The 17,698-nt window shown below is 42.4% G+C and overlaps 1 protein-coding gene across 1 annotated transcript in view; it reads left to right on the top strand.

Moving 5' to 3' along the window:
- FAM160A1 (family with sequence similarity 160, member A1) overlaps positions 1 to 9,486 on the top strand; it is a 37,734-nt gene extending 28,248 nt beyond the window's left edge. Inside the window, exons 9-12 of the mRNA XM_009893680.1 lie at positions 7 to 1,025; positions 4,559 to 4,737; positions 5,010 to 5,148; positions 9,236 to 9,486. Of these exons, the coding sequence (XP_009891982.1) occupies positions 7 to 1,025; positions 4,559 to 4,737; positions 5,010 to 5,148; positions 9,236 to 9,486 (1,588 nt within the window). The remainder of the gene's footprint in view (positions 1 to 6; positions 1,026 to 4,558; positions 4,738 to 5,009; positions 5,149 to 9,235) is intronic.
- Positions 9,487 to 17,698: the final 8,212 nt, after the last annotated feature.

Genomic DNA, 17,698 nt, shown 5'->3' on the forward strand with positions numbered 1-17,698 from the left:
ACGCTCTTCTGAATCTACTTGCATTGTGGAATATGGAAGAACTGTGGACATCAGCTACTTGCAGTACTTGGGGGAAGCTCAAGAAGCCATCCTCCAGTGTCTGAAAGATTGTAAGGTTTGGTCTGCCTTGTATGACGGAGTAAACCCTGATCCAGACACCTTTATCCAAACGCTTGCTGAGGAGAATAGTACAGATGTGGAAAACCCCATGTTTCGGCTCCAGCAAAGGACACCTAGCACGTGTAGCTCCTCTCAAGTAACTCCATTTGGTGAGAAGATGCAGTTGGAGCTAGAATGGGATGATAGCTATGACACAGGGATTTCTCCTGGTTCTGATGTGAGCTCACCACAACCATATGATGATATGGGAAGCACAGAGGTGCAGCCACCTGCAGAGCCACCAAAACACATTCAAGAAATGAAAAAAAATGCCATCATGCTCATCAAAGGATCTTACATAGAGGAATCAGACTTTCAGGATGATGTTATGGTTTACAGGTTATGTGCCCAGAAGGATACTCAAGATGATGACAACTCCAAGGAGAAAACTTTAAATGTAGCCAGAGAACATGAGGTCCAAAGCCAGACCTTAGCCAATGGGCCTCTTGCAAAGAGCCAGCAGGAAATGGACTTGGATGAGCACAGTAAGAGAAATTCGAGCTTGACTCAAGGTGTAATGAAAGAACAAATAAACCAGAAAACGATGGAGATTGATCCACAGCCAGACTTAGAGTTGAAGCTTTCTCCTCAGGAGGCAGATCGTAACTTAAGTGTAAGACTGCTGAGCACAGATGGCGAGGATTTCATTGCACAGTATGACAAAATTATTAAGGAACTGGATCCAAACAATGCAAGCTTGGAAGAGCAGAGGTTGGATACTCCTGTCTCTCCTGCAGAAGAGGAAGAGGACTTTGAGAATTTCTCAGCAGACACCCCTTCTGCAGAGAGCATTTCATCTCCCTTTGGACCAAAGGAGGATGTCTCTCCCAAGCATGCTGGCAGGAGCCAGTGTGCTCCATTTACAGGTGGAATGTCCTGTCAATTACATACATACCGAATACAGGAAGGCGGGGTGATTAAAGGTGGCCAAATGAGATCATGCTGTGTGGCACATGGAGCGAGCATAAAGCAAGGACTAATCCTGGCACTAAAGAGGGTATAGCCCAAATAGCTGAGACCAGTTCAAGGAGAGTGAGAGATCCAACGTGAAAGCCGAGTGGAACAGTCAGCATGGTGATAGTAAATGATGGTTGCTCAGGGGGTTTTTTGGCTGCTTGTGTTTTGTAATTGTTTAAAATCTTAAGCAGGGGATATGTTGTTTGTATGCGAGAGCTCCATCATTCCTAGAGAAAGCTTTTGCAGTTGAAAGGGGATTGGAGTAACTGTTCTAATATACCGAGTGCAGGTAAATAATTTGTTTTTCTGGTGGCTTTCATCTCCGATGCTGTGGATGTGGTATGTCGTTGCCATTTTTTTCCTCTCTGCTATTTCACGTTTTAGCACCAGGTGGCAGCACGGGTGCCATGTCGGTACGTGCCTGTCTCCATGCTCTGCCCTGGCATCCTGTTCTTCCCGTGTCAGGTCCGCCCTCGCTGTTGGTATGCTTTTCTGCCTTGTGCCAGGCAGCAATTTAAGCTTGGTCTCTGCAGACTGTCCAAGCCATTCAGGAATGACAGTGCTGCCGGAGGTTAGAGGGGGATTTTGATCTGTACTTGTACAGCTCCTTGCACTGCGGTCTCCTGGTCTTTAATTAGGTCTCCTAGATACCACAGTAATGCAAATAATAAAAAATAATAATGTATCTAGGTTTCCTCATCCAAAACAAAATCTCTGTAAGATAGCATCTCGTTCATTTGAAAGCCGGGGGAAAACATTAATTTGTGTCCATTGAAATGCAGCCCTTTCTGGTCAGCTGTGGCCAGCATGCCTGGCACTGTTTCTTAATTGAAAAATTCAGCCTGTTTTTCAATCAATTTGCTATTTTTGCTGTGGTGGCAATTTCCTTGTGCCAGAAGCTAATCACATTCAAACCTTTCTGTTTCCCATTATCTGCTGTCAAATGTAGCTCAAAAATGTTGTCCCTGTCTCTCATTCTTCATCTAGTCCCTCCTTCCATTTGTTCCTTTCCAAAAAACCCACACCAAAACCCACCACAACTGAGAAAAACAAAGGAAAAAAGAAGCTCACAGAAAAAGGCCTGCTGTTTACTCCCTGTCCTCAACATGTTTTACTCTTAGGCTGTTTACCTAGCTTTAGCGGAGATCTTAGTGATCGGAAGTAAGGAGGTGCTCATAAAAACACCTCAGAAATGTTGAGACTGCAGTGTCTTTCAAATATAATAATATATTTAATTTGGAATGCTGTATTATGTTTGTAGGATTTTTTGGTTGCTTTCAGTCTTTTGGGATGCTGTTGTGGGATGGGGCTTCGCTATGCAGAATCGAATAACCAGACAGTTTCCCACACCCAGTAAGCGTCAGCAGTGCAAAGATGCTCTCTTCAGGTCTATGGATCTATGAAGAAAATGTCCTATTGGTGTCTATATCCAATTTAAAAGCATTAAACACTATCATCCCTGTTTTCCCCTGAGCAAGAAAGAATGTAGTGTTCAGGAACAGGAATTTATATTTTGCCGTGTTCCCCCCCCAAATAAGTGCCTGACTTCATAGCCACAATTTTTTTACTTCTCATCTGTTTACTCTGTTTCTTACAAGGCCTCCAAACACTGCTTAGTTCCTCCAATTCTCATTCCAGTAATTTCTTGGGGGAAAAAGTCTCCCTACTGCTGAGAAATTTTTTAATATATCTTGGTAACCTCTCTTGCAGTGGCATACAGCACGTGTAACAAGTACTAGCTTCAGCTTTACCTACTCAGCTTTGAAGTCTGACCTAGAGGAGAGAAACAGTGATATATCTCGACTCCTTCTCCTGCAATCCCTCTTGATACAGTAGAGCTCCCACTGCACTGCTGTCCTCAGGAGCTCTGTGAAAATGTCTCCATGAACATAAAAGGGGCAGCCGTAGGTTATGTTGGGACAGGAGAAACTGTATCTCAACAAAAGGTTTTGGGGCTGCTCCATTGGGTACCCAGACAGGGGGAGGATTCCTGCAGGATGTGATACCGACCTTCACTCCGATGGCTCACATGGTGGGTGAGAGGTAGCAGCCAGAAAAAGCCTTGTTAACACTGGCCCTCCTGCCTTTCCTCTTGCGAGTGGAGCTGTGCCGGCATTAGCCATGATAGATGAGACTCAAGGGAGTGCTTGCTTTGTACGCATGGTCTCTATAAAATGTGATAGACTTCAACCTTTGGTGATGCTCTATGAGGTGAAGTGGCAATGTAGGCACTTGTGATTTGATCCTTCCCGTTGTGCTGGCCCAGAATTTCTTTAGTCTCCGCCGTAGTTTACAGCAGGTGTATTAACCGGGGCTAAACTCTGCCCAGGTAGCTCGAATGGCAGCCATGTGCTAGCTGAGGGTAGCTGGAATGGGATCGGATTATGGCCACCTGCTTGACCCTAGAAATCCCCGTGGCATGCATCTTGTGTCGGGGAGTAGGGTGGGATGTTCAAAGTCAGCAGCGCTGTAACTGTGTCACCCAGGGATTCTTCTGCGTGGACTCCCTAGCTTTCACACAGCTAGAATAGTGGGGGGGACTGGGTGTGGGATGAGGGATGTTTCGAAGACTTTACTTGTGATTAGGTGACTCCTACAGACTGCCTGAAGCATCTCGCCGGCTGTACCATCTAACGATATGTATTATTTGGTTAAAGTCATGCTCAGCCTTGCAAAGGTTTCTTAAACTTGAACACTAAGGGTTTATGTACTTTCATGGTAAATGCTTCTGTATTTCAGTGGTTATCCCACAGCATGAATACCCAAACTAAAGCTGTTATTTACTGGTGACATTTATATGATAAAGCCTACATCTACCAATAATTTTGCTTATAAATCTGTTTTAATGTCTTCTTTGCTTTGTGTGACTGTTTGCAGTACTGAAAATGCCTTCTTGTGCTGTGAACTATCACAGGTCTTGATTTTTATGTTTAGAGTAGCATTTTTGTATTTTCTTTAGAACAGCACAGGTTTTTGGTAAGACAAGAAAGCTAGCTATAATTTACTTTGCCCAGTCCTTGCATAGATATTAGGCACAACAAGCATAAAAAGGGCAGATTCTTTTTGCATTTGAAGTAGCGATACCATTCCGATTGATTTCAAGGGGAATAGATCAGCAGCCTGTAACATACTAGGCTAAATGCTTATTGGCACACGTAAAGTAGAATAGTTTAATGGCATATTTAACATGCCATTAATGTAAGCTCATTGGCTAGCTAGCGAAAGCGCTTCTACTCACAAAAGCTTTTAACACCTCTGTTAAGTCTATTTTGTCTGTTCAGATACAGTTTGGGTTTTCTCCCTGGTGGCTTTAATTAGTGTGTGGGAGGTCTGATTTGGTTGGTTACGATGATCAAAATTCCTTTTAAATGCCTGTTTCCTAGATGGTAGGATTTTTCTTCTGTGAAAACAAAAGCATCGGTTCCTTCTTCTTTTCTTGCAGGACCATTCATCAGCGTAGTGTTGTCGAAGCTGGAGAACATGCTGGAGAATTCCTTGCATGTTAATTTGCTGCTTATTGGGATCATTACTCAGCTGGCAAGTTATCCACAGCCTCTTCTTCGCTCCTTTCTGCTCAATACCAACATGGTGTTTCAGCCTAGCGTGCGGTCACTTTATCAGGTATTTGACCACAAGCGTTAGTCATACGTATTGGAACAGTCTTTTGAAACCTTCTGTTAGCTCTTTTCAGTTCCACCTGTTGCTTTCCCACCTGTCTGAGGGCCTCTCGTCTCATTTCAATGTTTTAATTACATTTGTGCAAAGAACTGGAAATTCTGTATGACCATAACTTTCATCGTAACTCTATTTTAATGCAGCTAGAGAAAGCCTGAGTCTGTGGCTGCACTGGGAGCAAGGGAGGAAGAAGTAATGGTTAACTGTTGTTTTGGCAGGTGCTGGCGTCTGTGAAAAATAAAATTGAACATTTTGCTTCCATTGAAAAAGACTTCCCAGGTCTTCTGCTGGAGGCCCAACAGTACTTGCTTTTTCGTGTGGACATGTCTGATGCTGCGGAAGAATTGCTAACCAAAGGTAAATGTTAACCACGCTCAGAGGAGTGCTGGGTGGAATGACTCACCAGTTACCTCTCTTGTTTTCTACAGCATGATTAAAAGTAGGTGTGGTGCGTTGTGAATATCATTAAGCAGATGTACCCTTCTGGCTTGAAACTGATGATGCTCAGTAGGCCACAGTATATGGATCTATTTGGATATTCTTTACTCTTTAGAAGCTTTTATTTGCTACAGAAAATGTCTGTTTAAAGGGGTAACAAAATCAGCTCTTGGCTCGCTGTCAGTTTGGCCGTAAACAAACTTGCTTTCAAGGCATGAGGTGAGATGGCATATGTGCATGATTTCATTTTATTTTTAGCCTGACCTTCAGCTAGTCATTGGTTCTTTTTTGATAAATGTTAGGGAGGACAGAAGTCCGGAATGAATTGGTTTCTGCCACAATTGAATAAGGCTTCGTATCATGGTTTGGGCTACTACTGAAGGAGATAGATATTAGCCAGAAAACTGTGCTTTCTTGAATGAAAACCAAACCAAACCAAAAGAAAAAGGGTTGGGTGGGGGGTATAAAAGCCAGGACACTTTGAGAGCAATGGGGATTTAAACAGCTATCATCCCAATACGCCACCTTTCCAGGGGACTTCTGTAACGTCTGCTTCTTCTCAAGCACAGTGCACGCTACCACCTGTCTTGATAGTTAGCAGTAGTTACACTGACGTGAGGGAAGCTAGTGAAAGTAAGCAAAATGAAGAGTCTAATGTTCTAACATTCTGACAATGTTCTAACAGAGAACTTTCCAGATGCAGCCACGCAACTGGTAGAGTTGGGGCCCTGCCCTGGGGGTGTGCTTGTTCTCCCTTAAAAGCCATCTTCCCATGGGGTGGGGATGTATCGAATTTGGTGAGAGCAGTGACCGCAGTGATTAAGAGCTGACTTGGCAACAGGGTTCAAGAGAGGCTGCATTTACAGGTGTGTGCTTAGTCATCACTGGGAGTCCTTAATAATCACCCACTCCACCTGTACCTTTGTGAAGTTGTTCGTACTTTTTTTGGATTTCCAGAGGTGTGGAAAGCAGGAATTTTTATGTGCCATTTTCATTGTGTTTTCATTTTCCAAGGCTCTGAATAATTATTTACCTAGTTCTAGGGAGCATGGTATGTGTTTCTAAGCTTTGCAGTACATCTAGTCTATAAAATTATGATCTTGCTAAGGCTGCTTCTCAAAAAATTAGTCTGTGGAAGGAGCCTGCTGTAAAGGAGCTGTGCGTTGCAAATGTCAGTAGCATTTTAGGCTCTACATTCTGGTGCCATAGATTAGAAAGCCTTGCAATTAGATGGCATTGTAGCTAGCATGTGGGAGATGCGATTAGGAGGCAGCATTTAGTGCCCTTTTTTTTCAGCTCCCGGCAATGAGAACTTTTATATAATGCATTCCGAATGGCATTTATTTATGCTTCCTATTTTACGTCAGTTTTCTTCTGTGGGCTTCAGAATTTGCCAGGTTGACTCATGCTGGTCATTATTTAGGAATTTGAAACAAGGCTGCTTAGTCATCCTGTTGGTACATTTTCTTCTGTGTTGTGGCAACTCCTGCAAAGAAGGCACCTCTTGACAAATAGATGGAGAGTAAATAAGTGTCTGGATAACTGCAGACTTGGTTCTCAACACGACTGATGATGCAAGTAATCAAACTGTAATTCTTGGAGCAAGTTGGCTCAGTAGTTCGTCAACCCACTGTAGTTCATTATATCAATTAAGAAGTGCAAGGTAGGAACTGCTACAATAGTGGTAAATGAAAAAAAAAAAGTAAATGAGGCACTCCCATAGGATTCCTTTGCATTAGCCTGAATGCCACCTTTGAGCGTCATGCAAATTAGTTGTTCTCTGAGGGTTTTTTCCCCAAACGGAAGTGGTGAATAACCCCAAAGTTTTCTATACAGTCTGAGCATAACTGGCCCCCTACAGAATTCATACCTGAAAACGGAAGCCAGACTTAGTAGGAAACACAAATGTAAAACCAAAATATTCCTGAGCATTTCCTTTCTCTTGACACAGGGATGATCTCCAAAGGTGTTTGAGCAGAAATGGATGATTTGTTATTTTCTGCTTGCAGTAGTATGTGGTTTTCTTACACAGCCACTTGGGTTCTGGTTAGGTATGTAGAGCTGTCATGATGTAGATCCCATATGAAATGCTGCCCTTCTTTCAGTGCATTGGTGATAATATCTCCAGAGTACTCATTTTCTCAATTTCTCAATTGAACGATTCATTTTGCATCCTGACCCTAGAAAGATGTGGACGATCCTGGTCAAAGAAAAAAAATCAAATCTCTTATCCCTAGTCCACCTTTCTGTGCTTTTCTATTTTGTGTTTTGTTGGGTTTTTTTGGTTTTTTTTTTCTCCCAATAGGCAGTTAAATCTAAATCAAAATGTTTTTAGGGATATGTATCAATTTCTATGCTTTTTGAAGGGAAGAGTTAAAAAAAAAAAAAGGAAAAGCTTTGACAGTATACTAGCATTCTGGTTATATTCGCTAAATGATTTTAAAAACTTAAAATATTAATTATGAAACATTTTGACATTAGAAAAATCTTTAAAAAAATCTTCAAGGGAAGCAAAAAACTTTATCTTTTCATTGTAGTTAATAATTTAAGTTGTTTTCCTTCCCACAATCAGAATTTTTTACAGAACTGAAATTCCTATGCTCTGTCTCTAGTAGATAAAAATTTGTAGAATAACAATATGAATGATTGATAACTCTGGAGTTGGAAAGGTTTTTTGAAACTCGAGAAAAGTACAACTTTGTTAGATGATTAAGATGCAATTTCCTTTTGAGTATTTGAAGTCTACAGCAATTCCATAGTGCCTTAGGAGAACTACAGGGAAGGAAGAAACGTGCAGAGCTGTTGAACAGAGGGATTGCTCTGCGGCGTCAGGTGAGGCATTCATCTGCAGGTCCTCACTTTAGCTACTTGTAGAGGTTTCAGAGAAGGGGTGGTGTAACCTGAGACTGAGGTGTTTTAACATAAACTGCATGCGTTTTGAGGAAACCTCTTCTTAATGCAGCCATGTGGTGTTTGGCTTATCTGCAGTATGTGAGTTAATATGACAGTCCTTTATTGTTATTTTTTTTAATTATTTACTCATACAGTTCATGAGAACATCCACTTGTAAGTTAGACAGGATTTTATCTGTCTCCACTTCTGACCTCAACGGCATCTTGTGGCAGTGAGTTCTGCGAGTTAAATTTTCTTTGTAATGTATTTATTTCTGTCAGTGTTAAATTTTGTCACCTTTTTAGTTTCACTAAATTAATTATCATTTAATTAAAGTGCAGTTCTGCTTCAGGTTGAAACAAGGAGCAATCGATTGAAATTTAAGTGCTGCTGTCAGTGTAATTCCATGCGTTCTGATGCTTGAGCCCTGATCCTCTGAACTCCGGCAGCAGAGATCATATAGCAGAGCACACAGTGGTTTTCACTTGCTCTTTTTTTAATGTTTGGTTGCTTTACAGGGAGTTAAAGGTAAGCGTAGTTAGCGGTGTTACAGCTGTAGAAAAATCAAATTTTCAAACATTTTTTCCCTTAGTTTCTAGCTCACTTTGAACTCCCATGGCGATGCGATAGCTTGGCCTCAAACCCATCTACACGGTGGTTCATGGGGAGAGGATAGAGAAAGAGAGAGAAGTACAGTCCAAAGGATATTTTGATCTTGGGGAAGGCTAGAGCACAGGATCCCTTACGCTGAGACAACCATGCTGGGTCTAGATGGGTAGATATTATCTGCTATTTCATAAGGTAAATCCATATTACTCTTTCCCTTGACTCCTCTTCTGCCCGCATATTTCTCTCATCAGAGCTGGAACTGAATAATATATAACCTGGGGAAAGATAGCTAATAAAAAATGCAATATAATCAGGCCATGTAGAACTTTAAAATGTTGGATTAGTGGAGTATCTCCCTGCGTGGTCTGGGTACTGCAAACTAACCTCTGAACACAATCCTTGTAAACCGGGTTTGAACATTGTACAAATACTGTGTGTGCTTAATATACTGAGGTTTTTTTCTTTTTCTTTCCTCTCCTCTCCTCTCCTCTCCTCCTGGCTCTAGGTAATGTCCAGCACAGCAGCAACGTGGGGAAAGGATGGAACCTCTCTGAAGCTTACCCGGCTGTACTGCAGCCTTTCCTGGGACAGAAAGGCAAGAAAGGCCTGGCTCATCCCAGCCTTCCCGCGCACGTGAGAAATGCCGTACTCGCAGCTGCCCTTTTCCCCGAGTTCCTGAAGGAGCTGGCAGCACTTGCCCAGGAACATTCCATTTTATGTTACAAAATACTAGGGGATTTTGAGGATTATTATTAGGTGGTTTTTTAAACATGTTTTGAAAAGAACTTTTGGAGTTTAAACGGATTTTTAATGCAAAGCTGCTTACAAAAGAAGGTTGTACTTCAATATTTCCTGAAAATACTTGATTTGAAGGGGGAAGAAGGGGGCAAAATGTTATTCCACCTTACCTTATATTAGGCCTTATAATTTCCCTCTGTGCTACATAACCTATTTGAGAGATTTCTGATACTGCTCTTACTGCAGCTTCTCCTCCTCATTACTCCTTCTTTAGTGTCACTGATTCCCGTTGAATTTCTGCAATAGACACTTGTAGGCTGGCTAAGAGAGCCAAACGTTTTATCTTCTTCTGTTCCAGAAATACTCTTCTGGATAACTTGTTAGAAGACAGTTTGGAAAAATATTGTCCCACAGGGACAGTTCAGGGTATAAAAGTATACGCAAAACCTGCACAAAACCCCTTTATGAGAAGCGCTGTGCTTCTTCATGTCTTCATCTTCTTCCCCCTTCCCTTCCTTTTCCCTGAAATGAGGTTCTTACCGATCCACATCTGAAGCCCTCTTTTTAACTAGTGGCTCAGGTTTTTTGCATTCAAGTGATCTTACGTGTATTAAACCCATGACTCGCTGAAAGCAGGTGCTGGACCCTACACATACCATATTGCCTTATGTTGCAGACAGATCTGCAGCTATCAGCTGTTGGTCTTTGAAGTCAAATGAAGTGTGTAAGTGGATGTGGATTGCAGACTGCCTGGAATTTTCCTTGCAGTTTCTCAGCATTCTTTGATAACTACTGCATTGCTACCTAAACTCTCAAGCATGCCTTATTTAGTAAGATTTGCACAAAGTACAAAACAAAATGTGTCTATGCAAGCTGTAATTAGTAGGTAGGTTGTTTTATGCTTATTTTAATAAGCTGAAGAAAGGTATTCAATATCTTTCAGTAGTATTAAAAGGACAGCAGGCTGTTTTTGTCGTCTTTTGTTTTTTCTTTTTTAAACAAAAAAGGTTGGCTTGCTCCTGAAAGCTGTTCTGGTTTATTGTTAATTTTTTTGGTTAAGGGAAAGTTAAATACTATTTGTTTACTTTTAATTTAGGTGTTGACTTTTCCTAATATTGCACTTTTGGGATGGTGAGGGGACGACCGGACTATTCACCAGCTGTAGGAGAGGAAGGAGTAACAGGGAAAGCTGTCTGCTGGTGACTAACTGCTTGAGAAAATTCTCTTCTGTGAGTAATGGGCTTCATTAGAAGAACCCCAAACATGATGAATTGGTGCATCACCGCTGCGTTTCGTCTTATCTTGGTAGCATAATTGTGCTTCCAGTGTGCTGTAGCTGGCTACATAACGAGGGGCTTAGTTCAAGAAAGCCTTAAACCTCTTTGTCCAGGAAAGAAACTAAAAGTGACTCCAGGAAATCTGAAGAAACAGAAATCGGAAATAACACTTGAATACATTAGTTCTCCTGCTCACTGTAATTCTGTAATGTGGGATGCTCCAGTTAATCGCATCCTGATTTTGAAACACACTTTCTCAGACATTGCAAGGGAAAAGAACACTTTAAAAACAAAAAACAAAGACACTCCAGAAGAGTCTAATTAATTACAGATCAAATTCCCGTGGAATTTGCAGTGCAATTTAAGTTCCTAAATCCTTTAGATGCTTCTGAAAAGTTGTACCTTTAATCTACAAGCTGTGAGATGCGTTCATTGTGTCAGACTGCTGTAGGCTATTCCAAGGAAAAAAACCAATCCCAAAGTGTACCTCTAACAAAATCACCTCAAGAACTTCCCTGGGTCCATCTTCACTTGTTTGCTGTACAGTCTTCACTTCCATGATGGCTGGGGGTCATGTTGCTTCCTCGCTGACTCTCTGGTTTGAGTTCACTTCTAACTTGTTTATTTTTTTAGGCACCATTGCATCTGCCATCCTGTAAATCACCTACTGACCTCCACATGGCCCTCATTCACCTCAGGAGCTTCCTCGGAAGCTGAAGCCGGGGCTGTGGGTTTTTTCTTAAATCTCAGTTATCCAGCTTTATGAGAGCTTTTTCTTTTTCTTTTTTCTCCCTGCATTGTTGTAAATGGGAGATGAGCAAATTAAGATTTTCTGTTGGTTTGGTTTTGTTGATTTTTTGTTTGTTTGTTTTTGAAAACTTGTCCTAGAAGATGGTGGGTACTTTCCCCACTCCCCTGTTCCCTCTCCCACTATTACCAGCAGTGCTGTCTTTCATGCTCCTCTCGCACTGTTGTGCGTGGAAAGTGTTTTAGAGCTGTGGAGGCAGGGTCAGCGCTTGCTCCGCTCCTCACCTCTTCTGGTAGGAACTTTATGTGAGCAGAAGAAAAAGTACCAAATGAGTGTGATCAGTTAACTTTTAGTAGTTCAGCAACAAGTGCTAAATTGCAGAAGCAATTCAATCCTTTTTCTGAAGGACTTTTTAAAAAGGAATGAAAAAGAATTATTTATTTATTTATTTAAAAACAAAGAATTTTGCCAACCAGTGCTCAAGGCAGTAAGGTTACGAAGTAAGTGTTCCCTTCCCTTGTTTTTATTCTAAAACAGGAATCTTTATTTGCTGGCTAGAAGGGATTTCTTCTGAGATTGTTAATTTTAACTGGTGTTTTCAACAAGTGTACAAAGTCACGGCTGTTTCATCTCAGCAGGTCTATTAAGCTACATGGGGATTTTAAAATGTGGACTGCTCAAAAAAGCATCTGTAAATTTGAGGAAGGGGAGGATTTACCTCATAAGCTGTAGTAGAGCTTACGCTCTACATGCGGTAGGAGAAAGTCAGCCTTTGAAATCTGGAGTCGCGTGGAAGACTTCTTGCTGAAAGGTCACAACTGTGTTTGTGCGCAGTGTCCCCTTGTAAACGGGAGATCTGTGTGTCGGTTCCCCACAAGGAAGAGGCGGATGAGTGCAGTGACCCTGGCTCAGGACTGTAAAAATGATGATCATATGTGTAATTTTCTATTACTCGGTTCCTGAGCTGGATCAGACTTGCAGCTATGTCTTAGTTGTGATAGCAGCATAATGTCCGGCACCTAGTGAAAAAAATACTGGCAGGAATTGCATCTTCTTGTCTTCAAAATGCAGCACCTGCGATTTAGCTTGAAAATGTCTCTTTTGAGATTAATTACCTCTCTGTGTGTAAGTTCTTCAGCCAAATGCTTGTTTAATAAGTTTCCCTCCAGTTAGATAATGCGTTATCCTGTCTCTCATCAACGATACGTCTTTTTCCCAAAAAACCCGTATGCCTCTGGTCCAAGCTGTGGTCCGGCCAATAGGAGCCTGGAGGACACAGCATTATGCTGCTCTTTCCAAGAGTAAGGAAGTGCACTATGGTCTGGATTTCCCCACCCTCATGCACGTACGGGACTAGAGCAGTCCCTCTTCCGCCTATTGTCTCAGCATCAGTCATGAATGAAGTGTCTTGGAGTTGGTAGATCTATTCCAAAACCTGCAGGTGGTGGCTCAGTGATACCACAGTTAATTTCCAGACTCCTGCTAGATATTTCAAACTGTGAAAGCCACATTTCCAATGATGTAGCCTTTGAGTGTGTTTTTAAGCTGTTACGCTGTAGCAAGGAATCTTTCTGGCAATTTCAACCTATTCTTTTTCTTGCAACCTACCTATAAAGTGACCTCTTTGTGTCTTAAAACAGTTGTGGTCATTCTCTGTTACCTTCAACAATTTTTTGGACGCCCTGTGGATTAGTCTCGGCACACACACGGAGGCTTTGTATTAACTGGACTAACGCACGCAGCAACTTGCATTCAGAACAGCATCACCCCTTGCATGTGCTGATCTTTGGACGTGTACAGTCAGTTGCAATTCATGTGCTGTGCTGTTGGCCCTAATTACTGCCTTGTTATTATTATATTCTAGGCATTTTTCTTAAGTGTGATCTTTTTCATTTATGCCCTGAAGAAGAATATGGGATATCAAATGAGATCAAGTTGTTGGTGTTGCGGTTTCAGACGTGAAAGATGCACTGCCTTTTTTGTCCAGGTAACGCCTGACCTTGGTTTGGAAGAACAGAAATGAGAGCTGCTGTTTTCAGCTGTATTCTGTGGAGATGAGAAAATTCCCAGTAGAGGGCATAGCCTGTCCCTCCCACCGGCACACCCAGACACATCCTTTAGAGCATCCGGTTCATAAATTACTTATTTCCTCTTTCATTGGGCTTTGTCACTTTGTAAAAAGTCTGATGGATCCAGTGGTAGTGTGCTGCTTAGTGCATTTGCCTTTCGGATGCGATTTGGTCTTTTCAGTAAGATCAGTAAATTTCCTAGAATGGCAGAAAACACGGAGTGATTGGGGTGGACCTCGGACATTGGCGGGGGCCGCGCTTTGGAATGGGAGCAGGACTGGATAGGCAGCAAGCCTGAACAGCGTTCCTGCCACCAGCGCCATCGTAATTGCTCTTTGGCCCAGGCACAATGCCCAAGTGGTCTGTTCACTCCTTCAGAGAAAAACATTTGCAAACAAACTTACTGCGTCCCGCAGAGTCCAAGGGTTTAAGTTCAAGAGGTTAAGTTCTATTTACCGAGAGAAGTAGACCATCTAGCACAGCGCGTAAGCATTCACAGCCCTTCTGTGCACTCTGCGTATGCCTCACAGAAGGTTTCGTGCTTCAGGAAGGCTTTTTAGCTCCTCTAAAATCCCAGGGTTAGGAAGAAAAGGATGGGAGCACTGTGATTTCATGCAGTTAAATTATGTCATTGCATCATTTGAATTTGTAGCCACAGCTACTGTTTGAGGGCAGCTTGATTTAATAAGCAATTTACTGTGCTGTATTTACTGAAATTGCTATGTCATGCCTGCAGTTTTTATGACGGCTCCTATTACATTTGTAACATTTAAACTGCATCTGCGGTTATGAGTAGAATACTGGGATTTTCCTCTTTCTTTTCTTTTAACTCAGATAGCTCTGACACAATACAGTAATGTTGCTGCTGTCTCCGGCTCCGACTTAGATAATTACAGTATGTTCTTCCTTGCACCTTTTGAGCGTTATCAGCAGAAACGGAGGGTACATGATACTCAGGCTGCTTACGTTAATGAGCAAACCCAAAGGTAAACCACCGCAGATTAGTAGGGGGCACCTGTCTCTGTGTGAAATGTGGTAAGAATTTACATCTGTGTTACTCTGATTTACCGGGGACCAGAAAGAAAAAGCTCACAGCAAACTTGAAAAATGAACATGACAGTGTCCTGTGGCAGCTGTCTGAGTGGATAGCACTGATATGTAATGGTTTGGGCCAGAACTGTGTGAAGGAGGGTAAAAATTCCTCCTTGTTAAGGTGGTTTCAGACTTGCATAAATATTCAGCTAAAATGACGGTGGTATCAGCTGTCAGACTGAAGACAGGCACAGAACGCAACGCTATCTCAGTGACTTTGTTGGCGGTGAAAGCCCAGCTCTGACTAAACGTACTTTATTTTTTAGGGGGCCCCCAGCTTTTCTAAACACGTTGTGGCCCGGCATCAATGTACTTCATTTGTTAGAAGCTCAGTTGGAAGCCTCTTATTTATGAATAGGAGCATTACTTGGATTCTCAAATATGTAGGTACTTAAAGTGGCGTTTTGTTGCTGACTGTGCAAATCTTCTTTTTGTTCATTGATTATAATGGTTCTTGTGTGGCAGCTGGATTAAATTAAGACTGAAGTCTCCAGGCTAAAAGCCCTGATGGAACTTTTGTGCAAAGGCTGCATTTCTCAACCAAAGAACTTTCTCTGGCGCTTCGGCAGACTGCCCGCATACAATTACGTATTGTGGACTAAATACCTGCAAATTTACATTTCTGACGAAGCCAATTCCACAGCAGCTATGTACTTTAAAAATAACTGGCTTGGATTTAGACCAAAAGGTAACGTGGATGAGTCAAATCCAAGACAACTAAACTGTGTCCAGCTCGGTGCTGCTGTGTCAGTTTGGCCAGAGCTCAGACGAAATTCCAACTCATCCTCAAAGGAGAGGGAGCACCTCTGGGACTCGGTCTCCCTTGCTGCAGCTTGAGCCAAGGGCTCGTGTCTCTGGAGGTGTCTCTCAGTGTCCAAGCACAGCTTGGTGCTGGCAAGTCGTCTGACCAGCGTCTGTTGTAAAACTCCAGGGTCATAACATCAGTTTCTGAGCTTCAGTGTGAAAAACCTAGTGGCCTCTACAACCAGTCTGAAAATACGGCCTCTCAAGCTTTGGAAATGAGAAGGTAAAATATAACTAACCGATGGCTATGCCTGCTTAGTGGGTGTAAATGCTTTAGATAATTAAAGCTGTGGTTGATGCGATCGTATGTCAGAAGTTTTGCATCGTGCTTACACAAAATGCCAGTGCATGGAGGGAGTGTTTCCTGCCGTGAAACTGTTGGCCTTCAGATGCTCTTGTCAGGATTAGCTCATGGTAGTACCACCTCTGCAGCTCCGAGTACAGAACCCAGCTCTAGGCCTCTCTCCAAAGGCTGCGATGACAAGGCAATGGATGTGGCATGAATTATCAGCTGCCCTTGTAGGTGCTGGGATAACGTGGGGTCTGACAGTAGAATTCTCTCTACATACCTTACCTGACAGTTTGCAGCTTGTGGCGGGACAGGGAAGACTTGCACTGAACATCCAACCCAATGCAGGTAAGCTGCTAAGCATTTGGGTCAATAAAATCTTGACCTCCCATCTGCTGTATCTTGGTTTTGCGTGGCTGTTACGTGAAGCAGAATCTAGTGAGCTTGAGAGTATTTGTAAACAGCACTGCAAGGAAGATGCAGGCAACAAGGGCAAAAAGACCACCAGCATGCCATTGCATCTTCTCCCTCAGGGTTTGGGAAGGCAGTTGAGTAAACACCCAATTTGTTTTCCATTACGTGAAAAAACCCAAACACTCTATGTGTTGAGTATACCCACAAGGCCATAAATCGCAGAGCAAGTGCTGCCGAGGTCAGTGGTTGTGAAAGTGTGTAGGCAGAGAGATGCTCAGAACAGAAATGAGAACATTACAGTACACCAACACCACGCAGCAAAAGTAGAGTGGAAAGGGGCCGCAGTGAAATCACAGCATGAATACTCTAGCTGTAAATTTTTTAGTTAATGTTCCTATCATATGCTTCTATTTTTAACACAGTTAAAATTAAACTCTGCAGCCAAGGCTGAGCGCTAGAAATTCTTTCTTCGCTACCTCAGCATTGCCAGCATCTTTTTAGACAACTTTCTTCTCCTCTTCTACAACCTTGGATATGGGATACTTCAGCTATACAGGATAGTGAGTATCATCTCTCTTCCCTCAGGAGTGACCTCCTAGAGGACTTCCAGCAACGAGTAGATGAGATTGTCATGACAGTGTCTGGTGTCAGCTTTTAATTTGTGAGCATTCTCCTCGGCCCTCTGTTTGTGGACAGTTACTGCTGAAAATCTGCACGGAACTGTCCTTAATTCACCCCGCCTAATGCCGTTGCACAGATGGCATCTGCAATCAGTAGATCAGGGAGCACTGTTGTAGCTAAATAAGACTTGCAAGTTGGGGTCAAAGCCTCAATCTTAATTCTTGAGTTCCTAGCCTTGGTACAGCCATGCTTCATACAGCCTCCTCGTCCGCAACGTGTCCTGACATCGAACACTTCATAGTCGGTCTCGGCCTTTTATCTTGAAGACCCACCTGTCCTGTGGGGTTTTTCATTGGTCTTTACAACAGCAGATACTAAATTCCTTGGGGCTGCTGCTTCTGTCTTTTAATTTGCTCCATTGACTACTGCTATACAAATATAACCCAAATCTGTTTTGTGCAGTACAGAGTTCCCTTGTGGAATATTTAAATTTGCCTTTAGCTCCATTTAAGACACAGAGGAAGGTGGTGGTTGTATTTATGCTGCTGTATCAGGCCTCAGCAGGCAAAAAGGGATCCTGTGTTTTGGTTGTATTGGTTCGATCAAAATGGTGTAAGGTGACTGATGAGGCCCTTAATACAGGCTGCCACGCTGGCAGCAAGATTAGCCGGCCCTGCTGAGCTTTCTCATCTCTCCGTCCTAGCGCTGCCAGCTGCCATCGCTTCAAAGTTGGTAGCTCATATCTCCACAAACGTTAAAAAGATTCATCATCTCGATCTCATTTGACTCAAACCGCTTTTTTCTACCAGAACAAAATTTACATTTTGTGTGCGTCTGCAAAAGATTTCTTTAAAAATTTTAGAAGTGACTGTTTCATAATATAGTACAAAATTTATAAAATGTAGCTGCTCTTTCC

This window comes from Charadrius vociferus, unplaced genomic scaffold (assembly GCF_000708025.1).
Source record: "Charadrius vociferus isolate BGI_N301 unplaced genomic scaffold, ASM70802v2 scaffold59, whole genome shotgun sequence".
In the NCBI taxonomy this organism is placed as follows: Eukaryota; Metazoa; Chordata; class Aves; order Charadriiformes; family Charadriidae; genus Charadrius; species Charadrius vociferus.